The 22710-nt window shown below is 44.5% G+C and overlaps 1 protein-coding gene across 1 annotated transcript in view; it reads right to left on the reverse strand.

Moving 5' to 3' along the window:
- The window catches only part of LOC139755706 (transient-receptor-potential-like protein), a 212949-nt gene that overhangs the window by 76252 nt on the left and 113987 nt on the right, over window positions 1–22710 (reverse strand). The window contains exons 5-9 of the mRNA XM_071674351.1: window positions 12939–13111; window positions 11433–11558; window positions 4813–4932; window positions 3922–4133; window positions 2563–2701 (exon numbers count right to left, since the gene is read on the reverse strand). Coding sequence (XP_071530452.1) covers window positions 2563–2701; window positions 3922–4133; window positions 4813–4932; window positions 11433–11558; window positions 12939–13111 — 770 coding nt within the window. The remainder of the gene's footprint in view (window positions 1–2562; window positions 2702–3921; window positions 4134–4812; window positions 4933–11432; window positions 11559–12938; window positions 13112–22710) is intronic.

The raw sequence follows: 22710 nt of genomic DNA on the forward strand, positions 1-22710 counted from the left end.
TACCTTGCTAATGCGGGAAATGGCGAATGATTTGAAAGAAAAATGTGTGTGTGTGTGTGTGTGTGTGTGTGTGTCTGTGTGTCTGTGTGTGTGTGTGTCTGTGTGTGTGTGTGTTTGTATGTGAGTGGATGTGTCCTTCCTCATCTGTTTCCTGATGCTACCTTGCTAATATGGGAAATGGCTATCAAGTACGAAGGGAAAATATTACTGTTTTCATCACTAACATCTATTATCTTGTCAGAGTGCTAAAGCTTCAAAAACTATTACATAGTATAAAGGCAGAGATTGCATATAGGTGTCCTTGACATTTTCACATATAATAACCAGGGTATGGAAAAAAAAAGGGGATGTATTATGTGTTAGTGATGCATGGGTTACCACTACAAGCATCATTTTTTTGTATGTTCTCCTTTCACGTAAATGTGGCAAATTCAGGAATTTTAACTGTTTATGCACCGGCAACACTGGACAGGAAAAAATATGCTGGTTCATAAACAAACTGGCCGCAGCATAGTCATCAGACACTAGTCTAAATATTTCTATGTGCGGGTCAATGTATGTGGAGATATGAAGGGAACTTAGATTAGTGCTCTTACAATATGTAATATTAAGTGAAGCTGTGACACACTTACAGATAATATATGTTAGTGATAAGAACACTTAACAATCATACTTGTTTGGCTGAAATATATATACAAAAATATAAATCAAATGGAGGACAGACAAAATGAAGTGTAACACTGGGGTTAGCATCCTTAGATATGGTTAGAAGGTTTAATAAAAGTAGTTTATTTCTATTAGGAAGGCAACCTTCACATGCACTGTTGACACAGTCTTATTTATTTCATTATACTTTATCGCTGTCTCCCGCGTTGGCGAGGTAGTGCAAGGAAACAGACGAAAGAATGGCCCAACCCGTCCTCATACACATGTATATACATAAACGCTCACACATGCACATATACATACCTATACATTTCAACGTATACATACATATACATACACAGACATATATTTATATACACATGTACTTATTCATGCATGCTGCCTTCATCCATTCCCGCCGCCACCCCACCACATGTGAAATAGCATCCCCCTCCCCCCGTGTGCGCGTGAGGTAGGACTAGGAAAAGACAACAAAGGCCACATTCTTTCACACTCAGCCTCTAGCTGTCATGTGTAATGCATATGCTGACACCGTCTACCTATTAATAAATACCACACATTCACCAACTGCCTCCCTACCACCACTCACACTACTCACTCATTTTGAAGAAGGCCTTCCAAGCCAAAGCTGTCAACTTCTCTTTCACCTTGCTTTTTTGCATCCCTTGCCATATGCCTTCAGGCCTTTCTGAAATCCCTTTACTTGGTACTGTCTTCAGGTCTCTTAATTTCACTCTTTCCTCTTCCATCCCAGATGCTATACATCTTTAAAAGGGGAGAAAAGGTAACCCCCTTTCTTTCATTACATTAAGATACTGAGGCTTTCTTTGTGATGCCACTTACCTTGGCCCTTGGATCAATGTGTCTCTGGCCACACTCTCCCTGGGACCAGTTACAGTGGCTTTGGGAATATCTATCATGCTTCTAGGACCATTTATCAGACTCTATGGGAACACTCACCATTCAATCTGTCCAGAACCACTTATGAAGGTCCGGGATCTTTTTCCAGGCCCCTAGACTAACCAGTTACCATGACTCTGGAACAACACACCAGGAACACTTGCTAATTGTCTAGTGTCCACCATAAAGCCCCGAGGACCATTTTTCATGACAGTGAAACCTCATAATTTAGGACCCTGGAGCAACTCTTCACACCACTACTAGGCTAATGTCCACTGGGAGCTGTCACCGTGCCTAAAGGACCATTTACCATATCCCCATGAACACTGATCATGAGCCCAAAGACTACTCTCAATGATCCCAGAACTACTCAACAAGTCATGGAATTATGTAAAATGTGCTTGGACAAGTCCCTGCATCCTGATACCACTCACTTACTCGTCATGCCCCTGGGACTACTAATGACCATATGCATCATGACTTGCTCATCATGATGATGTCCTTATGAGGTTCTTTATCATGCTCCTGAAGCATACTTATCATGCCCCTAGGGATAATCATCATATTCCTGAAACCATCCTCAATCCATATTCCTGAATCCAATTGCTACCCAACACCTACAAATGCTTAACCACTTCTATTATGTTCCTGGTACATGCTACCATACCTTCTGCCCACTCCCCATCACACCCCTTAGACTTCCTATCATACCCATTAATCATTTCTCAGGCCCTTGGAACCAACAACGATGCCATTACAAGCACTTATCACTTGTCTGGAAATGCCCATCGTGCACTTGACTGCTCACTACACATGAAGTACTCACTGTTCACAATGGGATCACCATACACTTAGACCACACACCATACCTTAGCTACTCACTATGACCATATAATCCTACATCATACCCCTACAACCACTCATCACAGTCCCCCAGAAATTGATTGTGACCATTATAGTCCTAAAACCAGCCAGCATGCCCCTGGGACCACTAACCATGCCAGTAACCCAGAAGAAGATAAGCCACTCGACGAAGGTTGGGGCAGGGCCTCGGAGGTTTCTTCGGTGCCTCTCACTGCCCTCCGTCCTGGTGGAGGCTAACACCAGTAGCACCAGGAACAGCCCAAAAGAGGCGCTACAGAGGAGAACAAATTTAATTTCATAAGATAAAGCAAGAAAAATCATTGTCATAGTTGGACACACTATATTCTAGCTCTATGTACAATCTAAACTGTTTATTTTAAAATAATAATAAAATTTCTAAAATCTAGGAGAAATAACCATCAGAGTACAGAATTATTGTTCAGATTTGTGGTTCCCATACTTTGTTTCTTCATATCTATGTAGGTAAATTTAGTAATGCTGTAATGCGATGAAAAGCAAACGTAACTTGAGTAGGCAAAGGTCAACAATAAGTTGGTTTTAATTGATCTAGATAAACTATACGTGATCAGCAATTATACTAAGATCAACTAGGAGACTTTAAGGCTGACAAACAGGTAACCACAACTTAACAACTAAGATCGACTAGGAGACTGTAAGGCTGACAAACAGGTAACCACTACTTAACAATGAAAAAAGCAAAACTAGATCAACCAGGAATAAATCACACAGCAATAGGATAACCTTCCCTTCATCATGTACAGTCAAGCTTTACTCCAACAATTACTTACAAAATAACCTTCCCTTCATCAGATACCAACAGGATAACTTTTCCCTTCATCACATTTCAGCAGTATAATCTTTCGTCTATCAATTACCCTCAGGATAACTTTCCCTCTGTCATATCTTAGCAATATAACCTTACCTCCATACCATACCAAGAAGCTAATCTTCCCTCCATGACATACCAGCACTATAACTTTCCATCCAATACATACAAACAATATAACCTTCCCTCCAACACATATCAGCAATATAGCCTTCCCATCATTACATATCAGTAAGGTAGCCTTCCCTACATCACATAACAGCAAGGTAATCTTTCCTCCATCACATACCACCAATATGACCTTCCCTCTTCTCATACCAACAATATAACCTTCCATCAGATAACGGCAATATATCCTTCCCTCCTTCATATACCGGCAATATAACTTTCCTCCATCACATACCAGCAATAAGACCTTCCCTCCTTCATATAACATATACGTGACCTTCCCTTTATGAAAAACCAGCAATATAATCTTCCCTCAATCAATCACATACCAGCAAGGTAACCTTTCCTCCGACAGATATCATTAAGAAAGCCTATCCTCCATCACATGCCAGCAAGGTAACCTTCCCTCCATCACATATCAGCAAGGCAATCTTTCCTCCATCACATCCCAGCCCTCCCTCCCTCCATCAACTCACCTGTGGTATATGAATTTCATGAATGGGGAGCGGATGACCCTGCCGAGGCGCGTCCTGGGAAAGATGAGGTAGATGATGGCGATGATGGGCATACAGATGATGATGGAGAGGCACAGGAGGATCTTGACCAGGGCATTGCGCCGCCGCCAGATGGGCAGCCCTTCGTGCCACACCGAAGTCAAGAGCTGCTGGCAGTTTGGGTGGGCCACGAACTGACAAGGGAGGGAGACGGTGAGTTGAGAAAGAGTACTTAATTATGAGGGCTTACTACAAGATTTTGACATAACGCCAAGGTTATCGCGAGGCGCAAGAAAATATAAGCTGGCGAAGAACGAGTCGCGTGATATATGCGTTGTTAAGTGTTTTGTGTGAGAACGAGAGACTTGATGTTGTGGAACTGAAATCTAGCAGGCCATGTGTGGGTGAGGCGTAAAGATAAGAGAGATATTTGGGTCGGAGTGAAACTTTACAGCCTGTGCTGTGCTAGCTCATGGTGCTGCTGTGAGAGCAATTTTCCCCTGCATTAAGTGCCACAAGAAGGTAGGATAGAAGAAATAGTACTTAGTTGTACCTGGGAACTAACCCCTACATACTTCCTCCAATTGTCTTCAAAGGGTGTAGCAACCTTTCTCTGGCTGTATTTACGTAAGGATCTACTTACATCTAGTCGTACTTAAGGGTTACGTATCTGACTGTATTTGGGATTAACTTGACTTTTCGCTTGTCTCATTGAGTCTACGTATATTTCTGGAGGACTATCTCGATCCATTTCTCGCCGTGCTTAAGCTACATCTATCTCTGGTTGTACTGAAGAACGTTCTTAACCTATATCAGTCTTACTAATTGGTTAATCCTACTATACTGGAGTCATAATCAAAAGGCTATATTTACCTGCTTCTGGTCGTACTTCAGGGCAAGCTTGAGTCGCGATAACTTGAGTTGCTGCGGGTCGTCCTCATCGTCATCATCGTCGGAGTCCTCCTCGCTACGGCGGTTCAGGACGGCGATCACCTGTGGCAAAGTGAGAGCAGGTGAGTCCTCTTATTGGCAAAGGATTTTTACACATGAAAGCCTTCTTAGTGTATCTTAAGAGAGATCCCTCCAGGTACTACTTAAGAGAAATCTCTGCAGGCACCAGAATCAGAATAACTTAGGAAGTCCCTTGCAGTTCCTAGGATATCTTACATGCGTTTGGGTCTCGGATCTTTCACACGTTTTGGTTTAGAATCTGTAAGTTAAAAGGGAAGGTCGCCTTGGTTCTCGGTGTCTTATCATAACAGCGGGTGTATCATATGACAGATATATAGGACAAAAGTCATGAATCAATGGTCGTTGGGTCAGAAATGCTAGTGTCTCTGACTACTCAGCTTCGTGGTGCGTTACTCTTTGAAATCTTATTCAAGGAAGATACGAACATCTTGATGTGTCTAAAGCTTCCCATGACCGTCATATTCTGCAACTATCTTCACCAACTTAGCTCATGGATGAATAATAATAATAACAATAATAATAATAATAATAATAATAATAAAATCTGCAATACATCAAGCCGAATCATTACAGGTTATGCTAGTTCCAATTCCCATATACCTTTAGTAAGACACCCAGTCAATCTTTATAAAGGAGGAGAAATTCAATATTGTTTGTCATTTCTCATGAGTATGATTCTCCCAGCCTCCTACAAGATATGTGTGTCGAATACGTTTGCAGGTTCGTCTGCTCCAGACAACAGTGCGTTTTCTCCTCTTGCAGACAAAATGTTCGTTGGTTTTGCACCACGATTTGTGTACAGAGACTTTTGTTACACTGAAGCGGATATGCTGGGGTTTATGATATCGTCAAGTCCGACACTAGGAAAGCTGGAATACTGCCAACAGAACTGGAAGGCAATTTTCTGGTTGTCGAGCGTCCCCGCGCCTTAATTACCTGTCCAACTGTTGGAGGACGAGAGCCTGTGTGTTGGAGGAAGAGGAGGAAGCAGGAGGCAGGTTGGAGCCATCACGACCCGGCAAGAAGCGACGCCTCACTGGTGTGTGGTCTTTGATAACCAACTCACCACAGGGGTCGTGCTGTGTGCAATTACTGCCTGCTTTGTGTTGTCTGGGCTAAACTCCCTCCCGCTCCTTCCCCCCAAACAAGTGATGCAGGTGCCCCAGGTGGTTAACACATCTGGTGCAGCTGTATGAGGACAGATGGCGATGAGAAAGACTGATGGTGAGTGATGGGAAATCTCTGATGCTGAGAAGTAAAGGGAAGGTGGCCAGGCCCCCCACTTGCACACACATTCAATCATTTCCCGTTCCTGTGTAATGTAACAAAAATCAGAGATAGCCATCCATACTTTATTAGCCCCAGAGACTACTGTACGAGTTACCTTGACCACTTGATATCCCCTGGTTCAACCCAACAACAGCCCGTCGCTAACCTTACACCACAACGATCTATTATTTTCTATCCAACACATGCCTTTCGCCCTCCCGAATGGTCAGGCCTCGGTACCTCACATACGCTTCTCCAACTCACCGAAGAAAAACACGTGAATATCTTCATACACAGGATACCGTGGTCAACAGTTTTTGAAATAGTGAGACCAATTACACACCAGAGTGATATAATACGTCGGTGACATGTTACTTACTAACATGTCTTCCAGATGGATGACTACAAAATGTCTTATCAGTTTAGTCTTTGCAATGTCTCCCCCAGTGGAGGATAGTTTAATGACACAGTGCACAGCCTGCAAGAGGAAAAGAGGCGTGAGAAACAGATCATTTTAATACTAATTACGAAGGTACTTCCCTTGAGGCCTTACGTTGTTCACTTGTAGCAGAATTCCTTCACATAATAACCAGCAGAGGATCGAGTACTACTCAGTACAATGCAAAATGTAATATTCATTTGTGTATGATCTATCATATCTGACATTTCTCCGTCATCCCGTCTCCCTCAGGAATGGCGAGCAGCTGAGCCAAGTGACATGCAAGTCACGTGGGCTGTAAAGGTGAAATCGTGTTCGTTTCCGACGCGTCTGCCTAAGCGTCTCTCTCTCTCTCTCTCTCTCTCTCTCTCTCTCTCTCTCTCTCTCTCTCTCTCTCTCTCTCTCTCTCTCTCTCTCCAATCGCAATTACCATTCAACGCTCTGAGGGTGACGATACGACACTTGATGACGACTGGACGACTCGAGAGGATAACGGGACGACCACTTGCTTGGGTATGACGGCAGTGGCCTCGTGACTTGACCATTAAAAGTCAGGTCAAAGGTCATGGACAATATACCTAAAGCCCATACTTTTGTGCTCAAGAAAATCCACAACAGTGACTTGTCGGTGATATGGCCGTGCGTGTGCGACCTTCCAAAGACTCAAGTCTCCAAGGTAACGCATAAACCATGACTGGAGTCAGTAGACGGACGAAGGAACGGCTACACCATAACATACATACTCGCAGGGAAGACGACTTCCTAAATTTCGTTTATACTATTTTTTTTTCTTCTTATTCCATTCCATATGTTTACTATCTTCTCGTTATTTCATTTTCATCTAATTTTTTCTCTCTTCTTCCCCCTCCCCCCTCCCTTTCTCTTTCGTTTTCTCTTATCTCTCTCTTTCATTCCTTGATTATTTACATTAACTCTCTTCTTCCCTTCTATTAGTCTGCTCTTCTCTTTTGTTCAGTTCTTCCTCGCCCTCTTCGTCACCTGCAGCCTGTACACTAACTAACCACAGCGGACACCAACATGTAATAAGCCACAGTCAAACGCTTAAGATCGTATATCATTACGATGCACCAGCTTGGTAAGGCCAGCTTAGCCAACACCTAGTAGTACTTGAGGTCTCGCCCAGTTTCCTCAAGCGAGAGGTTAACACTTAGTGAGACGACGTGTCCTCCGGTACGAGAGTGACAGGACATGAAAACGCTGATGTTATAAAACTTTCAATACTTTAGTCCTTTTTTTTTTTTCCCCCAGGACGTAGTTTCTGTGAATAAGATTGACAAGAGTCAATCAGTTATGGTTACATTCGATCTGGAATCACTTTCCCGGGGGGGGGGTGCTTTGGAAGGTTAAGAAACGTGCATACAAAGTACAATTCAGGACACTCATCGTACGTGATGGATCACAGAAAAGGGGGAGAAAAGCAGAGAATACAGTCCAAAGGCAAATAGACGGGAGACACCAAATGAGGCAAGGAGACGGAGCAGCACCGCCACCACCACAAAGAGACGAGGAATGTATCGTCCCAGCCGCTACCACAAAGAGAGGAGAAAGTTAAATGATGATCATGTCAGACTGAAGTAATGTATTGGCTGTAGTTAATAATGTTAATGAGCTGAATTAGAAAATGAATTAGGGAAACTGCACCTAATCACGTTGAAGATGTGACGGCAAAACTTACCAAGGAGATTAGATCTAGCGTGTTCCTCCACAGGGATACATGATAGCAAGGACGGAAAGAAGGGACGAAGGCAGAGGAGGATTGCTCTTCCTAATACAACACAGCTCTAAGGGGAAAATACTAGTAGACAGTCCATCTACATAATATATAATGGGAAGAGTAACTGTAAAAAAAAAGGAGAACATTCTGGTGTTAACCGTATATATAATCCTCTAAAGAGTGTAAATGAATCAAAAGAGTGTCAATGAATCAGAGTAATTATGCAAAGAAAACAATGAAGGAGCAAACAGGATAGTACATAGAATAAAAGATATACTTTTCAGACACATTACATATCAATAATGGGGGATTTCAGTAACAGACTGACCGAGGGAATCTGAATTTTTATGGCAATAAGTACAGGGAAGTTTCCAATACCAATATGTCACTGAGAACATTACGATCAGGGGAGCGGATGCACCAGCATCACCAGGTCTATCATCACACACACAGTGGTGAGGATATTGAGAATATCGTATATGACACACCAACTGGAAACAGTGATCATGTGAGTCACCGTATTTACAGAAGGACAAAGAACATACAGAGAAGGTCCAGAGGCGCGCAACAAAGAATTAAGAGAGGCGAGTTAGAGGGAATGGCTTAGAGACCTTGATTTGCCCACTATGGAAGGGAGAAGAGTGAGGGGTGACCTGATCACAACCTTTACGTTTTTGAATGAGCTTCATAATGTAGAGAGACATCAGTTCTTTGAAAGACGCAGGGACGGAGCAACCACAGGGCACATCAGGTTATCACAGGAAATCTGTAGGGAATGACGTAAAGCAGTACTTCTATGGTATAAGAGTGGCGTAAGAATGGAATAAACTGAGCTAGGAGATAATGAATACGGACAAAGAAGTTATAAAACTGTAAGGTAATGGAAACTTCAAGAGATGATGGGGCCCCACGAGCAAAGAACTCTCTTCCCGCATTGCACAAACTCGTGAAGTAGGTAATCAGAAAAAACATACGAATACTAACCTCGACCCTTATAAGATAATACAAATTTCACTCCAAATAATAACATATATAACAAAAAATACATCGATATGAAGAACGAAAACCCCGGTTCAGTCGTACCCTCACACAAGATAACGCGATCTAACATCACAAACTTGGCCCTTTCTCCAGAGGTATAGGATGATTGGATAAGTTTGCCTCCAAACTGACACAACTGAATAGTTAATCCTAAGTGATGATCTATCAGGAATTATAATCAATGTGACAACACTGTTACACTCAACACATCGAGTGTCTACAGTGGCAAATCCCTTTACGATAACGAATGTTCCGCAATGGATGTGGTGTTGCGCACGACGGGCGAGGTGATGATATACGAGCCATTAATCTCCACAACTTAGGATACTGAGAGATGGGTCTCACTTCACACCTCTGGTGTACTGAGCTGTCTTGACCATGAGCTGGTGGCCAAGTTGATGTAAGGGTGGGCAGAGACCTCACGGCTCTTCCCGTCTCTGTTAGTCTTCATGTGCTCCACAACAGGTAGTAAATATTAGCCACAGAAACTGTCTGATGTACACAGCCGCTTCTGCAGGCATTCTTTGGGAGTCGTTTTCAGCCTAGGTTCAACAGGCCCATATAATCAACCCCATGACCATCGATGCTCGACCCCATGAGCACGACGGCAGTACGATGCTTAAGGACAACGACGATACGGTCAAAGAACAAAGCCATGTTATACTCGAGGGTCGTACTGCCATGCTCAAGGGCACGTACCGTCGTGCTCAGCGGGTTACGGCAGCGCGGTCACACGACTGGGCGATGAAAGGGTGAATGAAACAATAGGCCCCGCGAGGCGTCAGCTGACCTCACACGGGTCAAGCTGTTTCTGTGTGTAGGGGTGGGGGGGGGGGGGGAAGAAACAAGGTCAAAGGTCAAGGCGAGTGAGAAGCCTGGGTCGTATACAGTCGAGGGGGGAGCCAACGCTACCACAATAATGAGCGAGAACATGAAGTGAGTCAGGCACACCTCCAGTGTGGTGAGGGAGCTTCCCCGTACTGTGGAGTGGGGTTGGGGAGAGGGAGGCTTGTCTCATGAGACCAAACTCTCGCGGTGTGAATCCTGCGATGTTTGTTGATGAACCCTGGCCATGAGTGGCCACAAAGCCTCTCACACCGGCCACCAATTATAAGGACTGACCTTCATACCTGTTGTACGGTTATTCTGAACAATATCAAAACATCCCTGGGTATATAAAGACATACAGAAACATGCTCTACGACACGCAGAGAATACGTGGGAAGTATTCTTAATCCCTCATCCCCAGGGATAAAATATATATATATATATATATATATATATATATATATATATATATATATATATATTGGAAAGGATCACAATTTTGCGCGTGATCAAGATATTCCTAGAGTCCATGGGGATTTTGAAACACGGTAAGTTCCCAAGTGCACTTTCGTGTAATAATCACATCATCAGGGGAAACACAAGAGAGAAATAAAAGTCAGTTGATATATATCGAAGAAACGAAGCTAGGACGCCATTTGGTAAACATGTTATTGTCCAAAACATGTTTACCAAATGGCGTCCTAGCTTCGTCTCTTCTATGTATATCAACTAACTTTTATTTCTCTCGTGTCTCCCATGATGATGTGATTATTACACGAAAGTGCACTTGGGAACTTATCGTGTTTCATTTTCCTCGTGGACTCATAGGAATATATATATATATATATATATATATATATATATATATATATATATATATATATATATATATATATTATCCCTGGGGATAGGGGAGAAAGAATATTTCCCACGTATTCCCTGCGTGTCGTAGAAGGCGACTAAAAGGGAAGGGAGCGGGGGGCTGGAAATCCTCCCCTCTCGTTTTTTTTAATTTTCCAAAAGAAGGGACAGAGAGGGGGGCCATTTGAGGATATTCCCTCAAAGGTCCAGTCCTTTGTTCTTAACGCAACCTCGCTAATGCGGGAAATGGCGAATAGTATGAAAGAAAAAGATATATATATATATATATATATATATATATATATATATATATATATATATCTTCCCCGCCCTCTCCCAGTTTCTCACCTCGCGCGTGGAGCGGCACTGATGGAGTAGCTCGCAGGTGTATTTCTTGCACTGGTCGCTCAGCTCTAGGTAAGTGTCCTTGAACTCGTTCTCCACCCTGGCCAGCCGCTCCAGCTCCCACGACAGCTGCAACACAAGGGGTTCCGTACACGTTAACTGGGGAGGCGATGAGAGGGGCAGTTCTTAAGAGCTACAGGCACAAACTAAGGAGACAAAAGTGGTGACCAGGACAAGTGAGCAGAAGTCGAGCAAGAGATCTCGCTTCAACTCGTGAAATATTAACATTATTTGCACAGCTGTGCTGCTCAAGGCGGCAAGCGTCAGTTTTGTCAAAACGAGGGTTATAGAAAGGCTCGTATGAACCACAGAAGGAGTACTTTTAGCATATCCTACAGATGCTAAACATGTGTTCTTAAGTTGATCATTCTAAATGTAAAATGGAATATTTAGCAAGGAATATGAAGAAAGTTTTCACTGGTAAAGTTGTGCTTACATTAAATCCTGGTGTATTCCCTTTAACACTCCTAACATATGCCAAACAGGTCTGCCGAAGCTAATTACTGCAGAAAACCAATTCTAATGGGAATCCAATCACAGATACGATAAAGGTGTTCAAACATCTACCTCTAGAGGGAAGTGTGCACTATACCATCAGGGAATGCAATGAGTTCTTACTACATGTACCCTCATCGGGTGTTTGAACCCATAGTATGGGTCAATGGCTGACTGGCTTGTTAATGCATGTGATGCATTCTCTCAAGTGTCCACTGAACTCTATTTTCTACAAGTGTTTAGGAATTCTTTAGACATCACCTGAGGTATATTCCCCGATAAATCTACATTTGAAGACTGATGGGGAAAGACCTAAGTACATGGTAACTATCGAGACACATTTTAGGAGTTGGGAAAAGTGTAGAGAAGTGACTCAGTTCTCACAACAATACTGTAGGTATCTGGCGTGTGCTGACGTCTGGCTATAGGAACACATACAGCAATCAACTGATTAAAAGGAATTTTGTGATCTGATGTTTGTATGGAGCAAGACGGTGTTACAGACGTATAATGTGGTCTGAAGAGAAGGGAAAGTCAACTGCACATTCCATACGCAATAAGAGGCTTTTGATGACGCTAAAAGCCTCACTTGGTCAGACAGCAGCCAAAAGTTGCCTTGAACCACAATCACCCCAAGGCACGTCTTACCCTACATACACTCACAGAGCACGTCTTACCCTACCGACAGCCACAGACCATGTCTTACCCCACACAGACAACAACAGACCATATCTTGCCCCAAGGACAACAACAGAACTTGCCCTACAAACAGCCACAAAACACGTCCCACAGACAGAAGCAGCCAAAGAGTGCCTTGGTCCACAGATCAGCACAGACAGATACAGTGGGCATCTTGCCCCACAAACGGAGAGAGAGAGAGAGAGAGAGAGAGAGAGAGAGAGAGAGAGAGAGAGAGAGAGAGAGAGAGAGAGAGAGAGAGAGAGAGATACTCACCCTGAAGGCGGCGAGGATGGGGTCCTCGGAGGTGAGGGAGATCCAGGCTGGGGAGGCCAGGGCGCGGTAGGTGTGGATGCGGCGGAGGGAGTATCGCAGGGAGTCCAGGTGGAAGTCCTCCGTGCACTGATGACAGCTGCATGACAGCGGGTGTGGCTTGTCGATGTACGCACCTGTAGTTGCGCGGGCTGGGGTTAGACAGGGACGGCAGGTACGGTATGGTACAATAAGTACAGTACGGTAGGTATGGTACAATAAGTACAGTACGGTAGGTATGGTACAAGAGGTAGTGTGTGTGGCAGATATGGTGCAACAAGCGGAGTGTGGCTGGTGCGTGTGTGTGTGTGGTGCAACAGGAAGAGTATGGCAGGGATGGTACAAAAGTAAACTAGCAGGTATGGTACAACAGGTAGACTGAGGCAGGTATGGTACAACAGACAGAATGAATGAGTTACTGTTGGTAAAGGCATGGTACAACATACATGACCTAGGAAGTACGTTACAGTAGGGTACGTGCAGGTCGGGAACGGTACGGCAGGTACAGCGAAGGAAGTCGACCGCCGCCACATGTATGGCAGAGAAAGAAGGGCGTGCACACTACAGGTTGAAGGAACTTGGTAGTCGAGAGAGTGAGGTACGATAGGGCGGGTGACAGTGGAGGGAATACCCGTCATGTTAAAGGCTACAGGGGGGTGGACCCCCAATGATTGACTGGTAATCAGCGGCGAATGTAATTAAGTCAGTCATAAGTCTAGAGCAATTAATCCGGGTAATGAGTGATTAAGGACCCCATTCCCCAGGTGCCGGAGCCCGCACACTCGAGCCCGGCTCTCTATAATGCGAAGACTGGAGGGGTTGTGGGAAGGGCGGAGAATTGGGTGGGTGACTACACCACGACAATCTCCACAGACACGTAAACTCAAGACTGAAAGCTGATATGGAGGGGAAAAGGTATACAGACAAGACGGGAAGAGTTACCCGAGTATCTAATCTTGGTTAGCATCAGTGTGCAAGTTGTGTAAACTGGTAGGTCAAACTAGTTTATTCTTGTTTTAAACTTGGGAGGGCTGGACGACATGGTTACTGGCAGGGGCAGAGTGGTGTGGACCAAAATGGCAAAAGGAAGGAAATTGTGTCCATATAATTCATATCAATCGGTGCATGTAAGCATGATATTCAACATGATCACATACATAAATACATGATATTCAGCATGATCACATACGTAAATACATGATATTCAGCATGATCACATACGTAAATACATGATATTCAACATGATCACATACGTAAATACATGATATTCAACATGATCACATACGTTAATACATGATATTCAGCATGATCACATACGTACATACATGATATTCAACATGATCACATACGTAAATACATGATATTCAACATGATCACACACGTAATACATGATATTCAACATGATCACATACGTAAATACATGATATTCAACATGATCACATACGTAAATACACATACAGATATTATAGAGAAATACATAGACTGGAAACATACATATATACTCATACTTGGTCAAAGTAAACACACACTTGCAAGTCAAAGATGAGAGCGCAACACACACCACACCCCAGCCCCAATACTACCCTAACAGTGGGTAACAACAGGGAACAGATAATGAAGTGGTGGACGGTATATCTCCTGATATCAGTTACCATCACGATCAGGAAGGTTGAAAGGCAGGGGGAGACTTAATGGGAGATGGTCTTATAAGTGTGAGGTCTTCCTGGCCTGGATTATATCCCAACCTGATGTGACTTTAATGAGGATCGGTGAGGACGGTCTCGAGTTGGCCCAAGTTATAATCCCTCGAGCATAAAAGGTTCCTCAAGAATCTTATAACTGGTTTAGGGAAATTTTCTTTTCACTCGCATTACAAGTCAAAGAGGCACTCAATGATAATCATAATCACATTTATCTAGGTAAGGATGATTATATATATATATATATATATATATATATATATATATATATATATATATATATATATATGCCGACAAATGTTGCTTGTTTTCTCTGGAAAGACTGATCAGGAAGCAAACTGATGCATCTTTGACGAGGGAAACTATCCTAACTGGGAAACAGCACGAGCTTCAGAGGGAAGTGGTGATGCGAGGCTTCTCGACTTGCATGACACATGCAAGAGGAATGAGTGGGATGACTGCATTGTGCTGGACAGTCAAAGTGCTTTTGATTCCGTCCACAACAGGAGGCAGGAAAAGAAGAGCTCTTGGAATATATAAGAGGAAGAAACCACTGAAATGGCTCAATGATAATGAAGAGGTGGAGAAGAGAGGGCGCACGACAGAAGCGCCTCGTCAGGCTGGGTACATATAACCTGTGGTTGCTCTCACATCTCCAGTGACAGGGAACGGGAATCATACTTTATATTTTCAAGAAGACTAATGAGGACCGAACGCTGGGGAAAGGATCAACATTGATCTAATGCCTGACCTGACGAAACCTAAACCAAACCGATGCAAGAATCGTGAACATTTAATAAACCACAGTGTAACGATGTCAGATTTTATTCCTCAACTTCCAGGGAACGTATTGCAGGAATTTACCCCAGAGAGGATTGTGAGGGATGACAAAGAACGCAATCGATCTTCGGGAAAAAGCACGTTAGATGGAGGAGACAAAGTGCATTACATTCAGTGCATACGAAGCACACCACAGCTGTTATACCTAAATCAGATATGCAACACCATCATAGTCTCCCCACTTCAAGAGACAATAATTTTGGAGACAGTGTAACGAGGTAAACAACTGTGTACCTGGCATATATATGAACTTGACTCCATCGACACGACTACAGCCCAACACCTGACCACACCACAAGGACGGAGGAGGAAGCACTACGTGGAACACCTGACCACACCACAAGCAAGGAGGAGGAAGCACTACGTGGAACACCTGACCACTCCACAAGGACGGAGGAGGAGGAAGCACTACGCGGAACACCTGGCCACTCCACAAGGACGGAGGAGGAAGCACTACGTGGAACACCTGCCCACTCCACAAGGACGGAGGAGGAAGCACTACGTGGGAGCAACATTAAGGTTCTTCAGTGGTTCGGATAAAACTGATAATTGGGCAGTTCTACTAAACTAGGAGAAACCTTTTGACTACAATTCACTATTCGAAATTAAGCAAAGTCATGAAAGATAAGAAATTAGTTTTGTACAAGTGAGTAGTGTATGAATGGAACACACGAAAAGGAGAACGAGTGAATCACCCCTTGAGAAAATTAAGTGCTAAGAAACGAGGCCCTAGTTAACAGAAACAGTAATCACTTACACACACGGGATTAAAGCACCACTGGACAAATACAAGATCCAAAAATGACAGGACAAGGAAGACACAGGAAATGTATAAAGAACATATTTGACATGTTGAAAGATCACCCACAAGTTTCGTTTCTTACTGGCAAAGATCATCACCCACAAGTTTCGTTTCTTACTGGCAAAGTAATTAAAAACCAACATCATTAGATTAAGGGACTCTTGAAGAATTACTGATACGGACGAGAACACATATGAGAGGAGCTGAAAACGAAATTCCGGTGTGTTTATAATCGAAGACTAGTAAACATCATTACTACCAGCCAGGGAAGGGGAAGGTATCTGAAGAGAATATCGAAGTGAGGAGGTTTATGAGGGAGCAAGACCCGTAAAGCCTCATGGTCCCGTTGGCGTTTCACCATTCGTACTCTACGAGTGAGCAAAGTTGTTAAAAACCTTCCTAAATGAAGGATATCCTCCCAAGGCATGAAAAAGAGCAAAAATGTTTCAGCAAAATCAAAAAGGGTTGAGAGAAGTATTCCTGAATCGTTGGTGAGCATCGCTAACGAACATGAACTGCAAGATACTAAGAGAAGACAATCAGACAAGTCAGAGTAGTACTCAACTGTGGGACATTACAGGACTTCGGTAGGAAAAGAATTTGCGTGACGGCTCTTCTAGATTTTTAAGAGCGCGTAATTTTAAATACTTGGTACGTTAAATGGCTGTTTCCCCACAGAAAACAGACGATGATGAAGTACCCAAGCAGGAGAAAGGAGAAGACTGCTCATGTAGATCAACAGTTACTTAACATTTGGGAACGAAGGACACATGGCAGGGAATCCTTCTGAAGAAGGGCATGGACGACGGTAAGTAGGGGATCCCCTGGAGCTCAGTGCCTGAGAAGGAGGATTCACCCTTGAAGATGTTTGTCGACGCTGAGATCAGGGAAGTGTGGATCAGGGGTTGCCCAACACTGCTAGGGTACCCTAAACTAGATGCGACAGTGGTCCGAAAAATGGCTTATGAAAGTAAACCTTCGAAATTGTAGAGTCATGAGGATGGGAAAAGGCTTGCACAGACCATACGGTAAGATATCTGTGATAAAAACTGTAAGAGTCGTGCAGCGAGAGACCTGGGAGCTGACACCACCGGAGTACCTTGTGAAGGTAACAACTGTATTTTTGTCCAAACTACCACTGTGGAAAACATATATTAAAGCTGTGAACCTAGTGAAACCTGTAGCGACCCACTGTCGGTCCACGAAGTGTTACTTTACTGACAACGCCCTGACTTGGTGTCAGGTTACAGTGGGTGACCTAACTTAACCTAATAATCCCTAGAGAAATGAATTTGGTGGCCCAGCCTACGGCAGCACCTATGACATCCATACTCGATGTTCAGCAGTGGCAGGACAGATGCTACCGCTGTAATCATACATGAACTGACTATTTCTATTTCTGACAGGTGCCGCTCTTACGGACTCAACCTCAGACTAACAGCTTGTAGAGAGGTCCGAGCTTGCGACATTCGGCTTCGAACGTCTCCCAGACCTGACGAGCGCTAGACAATAAGTGTACCGCTCCAGTACCTGAAATTTTGGCGGTGACACCACCAGACTCAAGCCGTCCTATGGGTGCCAGTAGAAGTCCCAACGTGACTCCAGACGTTTCATCTTCCTGGCAGGTTTCATCATGGTGCCTCAACTCCGACGTCCACCTTCGGCAAGAGTCGTGCGAGACATCGCCTCCGCCCGTCATGAGCAACAGCTGTAACAACGAGGGACCTACGGGCCACACCCGCAACCCAAACCTGCAGCCGCCACACACTCCAGGAGCCACGATACGGGCCACACACACCTCTTACAGGAACTTCATGTAGATTCGGAAGCCATGCACTATTCCCACTTGCTCCTGCTACAACTCTGACGCCTACCATCACTTAAATCGAGGTTTCAGTATCAAATGGTGAATGTTATTTCTCAACCTACACACAACTGACCTCTCTTTTCCCATTATAATCCATCTCTAGTAACTCAACTCATTGCCCCCTGAGCTATATTACCTTATGTACCTTGATCAATAGAGCATTTTGTTGTTTAACGTGCTTCCGCGCCCCTCTCTGAGTTATGCCCCACCAAGAACCCGACCAAAACTCAAGCCACAAACCAAACACCAGAAATGAAAACTGTTTAGTTTGTTTACAACAATCCCCCCAGCTCCCAGATGTCTACCTGTCTGCTCTACCAAGACTCACCTAACACTGACGGATATTACACCCGTCCACTCACATCGTCTCTCTTTCCAATTTGGAATAACCTGAAAGTATCTGCGGGATATGTTTACAATGAACACCACCTTCAATTTCACTTGAGCCTCTGCCTCTGCACTCCCTGCTGCCTGGGTACCCATGTTGAGCCGCCACGAAAACTAGTTCCTTGCCAACTTTAAACCACAACCTGATGTGACGTCCTGCTAGTAATAACCATGTCCATCACATCATTCCTCCCCTTCACCACTCACTCACTTTAGCCTTCCTTTATCTCATCAGTTTGTTATTTCACACCTGACTATGCGCCCAGCCGCTTCCTCACCTCACCCTTCCTGCAACCTCACATCAACTGTCTCTTAGTTTACACGGCCCCCTCCTTCATCTCATGTTTCACTTTACTCATCCTCAAATTAACTTCTCCCTCACTCCACCATAAACTTCACCTTACACCATCTCTTCAGCGACAGTCCATTCTTCAGATGAACTCTTAAGATTGCTGGAGATTTCACAGAAAACGTGTGTGAACGGTGGTTAAGAGGAAGGGTAAGGGAGACTTAACAAGATGGCTGCTGCCTGGTCGACAGTAGGCGGGAAGGGAATCAGCAATGTTTATAATTGTTATAGTTCATATTATTACTATTATTTGATTATTTGTTAAGCGAAGAGCGTGATATGCCCTTCTTGATGCTTAAACTCGTATACACTGCGTAACCCTTATACTGTGGATCAACCTTCCACACAATATTTTATATATATATATATATATATATATATATATATATATATATATATATATATATATATATATATATATATATATATATATATATCGTTTCCTGCGTTAAAGAGGTAGCGCCAGGAATAGACGAAGAGTTACCACTCTCTGTCGTGAATGATACGCCAATACCGGAGAGCCTGGTTTCCCCTGGCCGCTTCATATGGCTTCGTTCAGGCCACTGACAGCACGTTGCCCCCTGTATACCACCGCTCAAATTCGCTTGAGTCCGTGCACGCTTCACAACCTCCTTAGTGCAGGCCTCGAACACTCAAAGCATCTTTCACTCCATCCTTTCGATTCCGATTCGGTTCTCCCATTTTCCTTGTTCCATCCACATTCGATATATATATATACACCCTCTTAGTCATCCTGTTCTCATTCATCCTATCCAAATTTCCAAATCATTTCAGCACACCGTCTTCAGCTCTCTCATAAATACTTCTCTCACTACCACACTTCTCTCTTACCCTAGCATTTCTTAATCGACTAACCCTTCTCACACCACATATTGTCTCACAACATTTCATTTCGAATACACCCACCCTCTTCCGTACTTTGTCATCCATGGCCCACAAGTGGCATCACATATACCTACATCACACCACTACCAAAACCCAAACATCGAATGCATTAAACAGTTTTTCAAAATGCTCAGACCCCCTTTTAATCACATCTTCTTTGCCTGTAACCAACTCCCTATCTGTGGCCGTCATGGTCGCTCACATCTGTTCTATTCTCCTCACACGATTCATCTCCAAAAGTATAATCTTATTCTAAAACATCTTTCTATTCTCTCACCCCATCTCTTAATCGCCTTTAATCTTAAAAGTTCCTGTACCTTATTCTCAACCTCCTGCTGCTTTCTTTTGTACTCTTCCTAATCACTTGCACTCCTTCCCTGCAGGTACAATCCGCACACCTCTCCTTTCTCTTTCACTCCCATCTTAATCCCTTGTCCCACCAACCACCATCCATTTTCACACGGCTACAAACCCCGCCGCCCGTCGCAAAGCACACTCTTCACCCGCACATCTCACCACGGTCCCCCCAACTCCTCTCTCATCCCCCTGGTGTCATTTGGGGATCATAGCGGATCGTCAGGCTGACCTCTCCGCCACGGAGGCTCGTGGAGAGGTGCACGGAGGTGGTAGCATTCAGGACAACGAGGGAAGACACTCTACATGATACAAGAGATGTGGAGGAAATTGACCCCAAAAGAAGAACTGTTTCCTCACGCACATTTTTCTTTTTTCTCTCGCGACCTCGTCCGTCTCACGGTAGCGAGGGAGACGCAGTCTTCCTAAGCTGTTTCTTACTGTCCAACAATTACCAGCTCGGGTCCATTCCTTCATTCCCGGCTGTGCAACCAGACCCTCGGCAGGCGTGCTTGATAGTGGAGAGAGAGAGAGAGAGAGAGAGAGAGAGAGAGAGAGAGAGAGAGAGAGAGAGAGAGAGAGAGAGAGAGAGAGAGAGAGAATGCTTACCCTCTGGCTAGTATTTACGACGATATTTGGCCAGAAAGCAGGATTAGTACGTAACGCTCGTCGCAGGCAAAAAATATAGAGTTACGGAGAACGAGTCGTGTGAGTCTGAGTTCGATGTCGAGCGTTTTGTACAAGATGGAGAGACTGTGTGCTTGTGTGTGTGTGTGTGTGTGTGTGTGTGTGTGTGTGTGTGTGTGTGTGTGTGTGTGTGTGGCAAAGAGTAGAGACAGCAGCCTCGGACACAGGAGTGACATTTGACGACCATGTCGACAGAGACCCCGAGAACCCGAGCTTCGTCGACTGAGACTATCATGACTGGAAGTGTATCCAACTACAACAGACATCGCCTCTTTCCCATCTTGGCTGGTTCAGTGGCTGGGGGTGTTCGAGGGACGTGATTGAGGCATAATGGGGTCCCGGGACGCAGCCATAATCCGCGTGTCTGTCCCACTGGGTCGGGGAGGGAGACTGTCACCCAGCTCGTAACACCACACCGGCACCTGATGAGGGAACGTTCACCCAACGTTGGCTCCTTCGTCACCAGCGTCCACCCTCATCCTCTGGATAGAACCTATCCAAAAGGATTTGTGTTATTCGATCATTCACTTTGTCTGCCGTAAGGTTTGGTTGCTCTATTTGTCTGATCATCACAAAGGCAGTCAGTCTTTCTGTCGAACCTTCTCGGCAGTAAACACACGCTTCTAAGTATCAGGCTAACAGGGGATAACAATGGCAGGACGACATAGCTGGCTTAGCAACATGACGCTGGGGCACTTAGTGTCACCAAGCTCTGGATGAACTGTATCTGATCTCTTGTTGCGGACTCCCGGAGTCCACCGTCAGACCAGTCTCTTTCTCAAGCACATGTGACGTAGTATGATGGGAGACAGGGTATACAGGCCCTGCCTCCTGTATCCTACCACGCCTGTCATCCCCGGCAGCTCTGTTAGTATGGTGTGGAAGACGATCCCGAAGAATCTGGTTATATATCCTTTTGTTCCTCGGCCAGATCCTTCCAAGTGTCTACGAGTCTTCGACGAGTTGGTCTCTGGGCACACAGGCCATCCTAACACAAGTCAGGATCCTTCCCTGCTATGGCGGGCATTGCTACACACAAATTAGCTTGAACACCATGAGTTATCTCCTGCTGCTTCTCCCCTACACATACATCTTTACCAAGTTAACGTGGACGATACCTTGGCTGCCACAAATATACTGGTCATTGTACCTTCTCATTGACCCGGAGAGCTTGTGTTGGACCCGTCTTCAAGTCTTCTAAAGACAGTCTGATATATTGTCATGACTCCCTGCACAGAGTTACACCAGTATGACGATATAATCTCTCAAAAGAACATGAATTTTCCTGACTGGTGTCTCTCTCCAGGCAAACAACAGTGGATCAATTCCCAGTCCCTTGAGAATTCTGGAAGAACTCCCCTTCCCTTCGTCCTCAGCGTTCCACCCACCTCCCCCACGTAGCTTCTGGATGGTAAGGTGAAGATGTGCGTCGGCCAGACGGACGCCAGACCCAATAAAACCTTCAAAGTTGCTGGACACATCCGTCTGCACACTGTTACTCAACATCTCATGGGCGAGTCCATCCCGATAGAAAATGTTCACAAATATGCCACATTCGCGCGGTCATTGTTCATACAGACCAGCAGCAGCGTTAGGATGCGTCGTGAGCATTCTCCACATGTCATGGTACACAGTTCCCCTCGCCAGACTCTGGCTAAACCTGACGTATCAGGTCACGAGCCACCTGAGGAGATAGTTAATAGACCAGGAGGCAGTTTTCTCAGCGAAGTTCTTCCAAGATTTTTCTCCCTCGGGATTTTCCTCAGGTAGTTTTTGACATTGTCTGGCCTCTTAACCTCCTGCTTGAAACCCTCGCCGATCCTTGATTAAAACAACTCCCCTCC

This window comes from Panulirus ornatus, chromosome 19 (assembly GCF_036320965.1).
Source record: "Panulirus ornatus isolate Po-2019 chromosome 19, ASM3632096v1, whole genome shotgun sequence".
NCBI classification, from domain to species: Eukaryota; Metazoa; Arthropoda; class Malacostraca; order Decapoda; family Palinuridae; genus Panulirus; species Panulirus ornatus.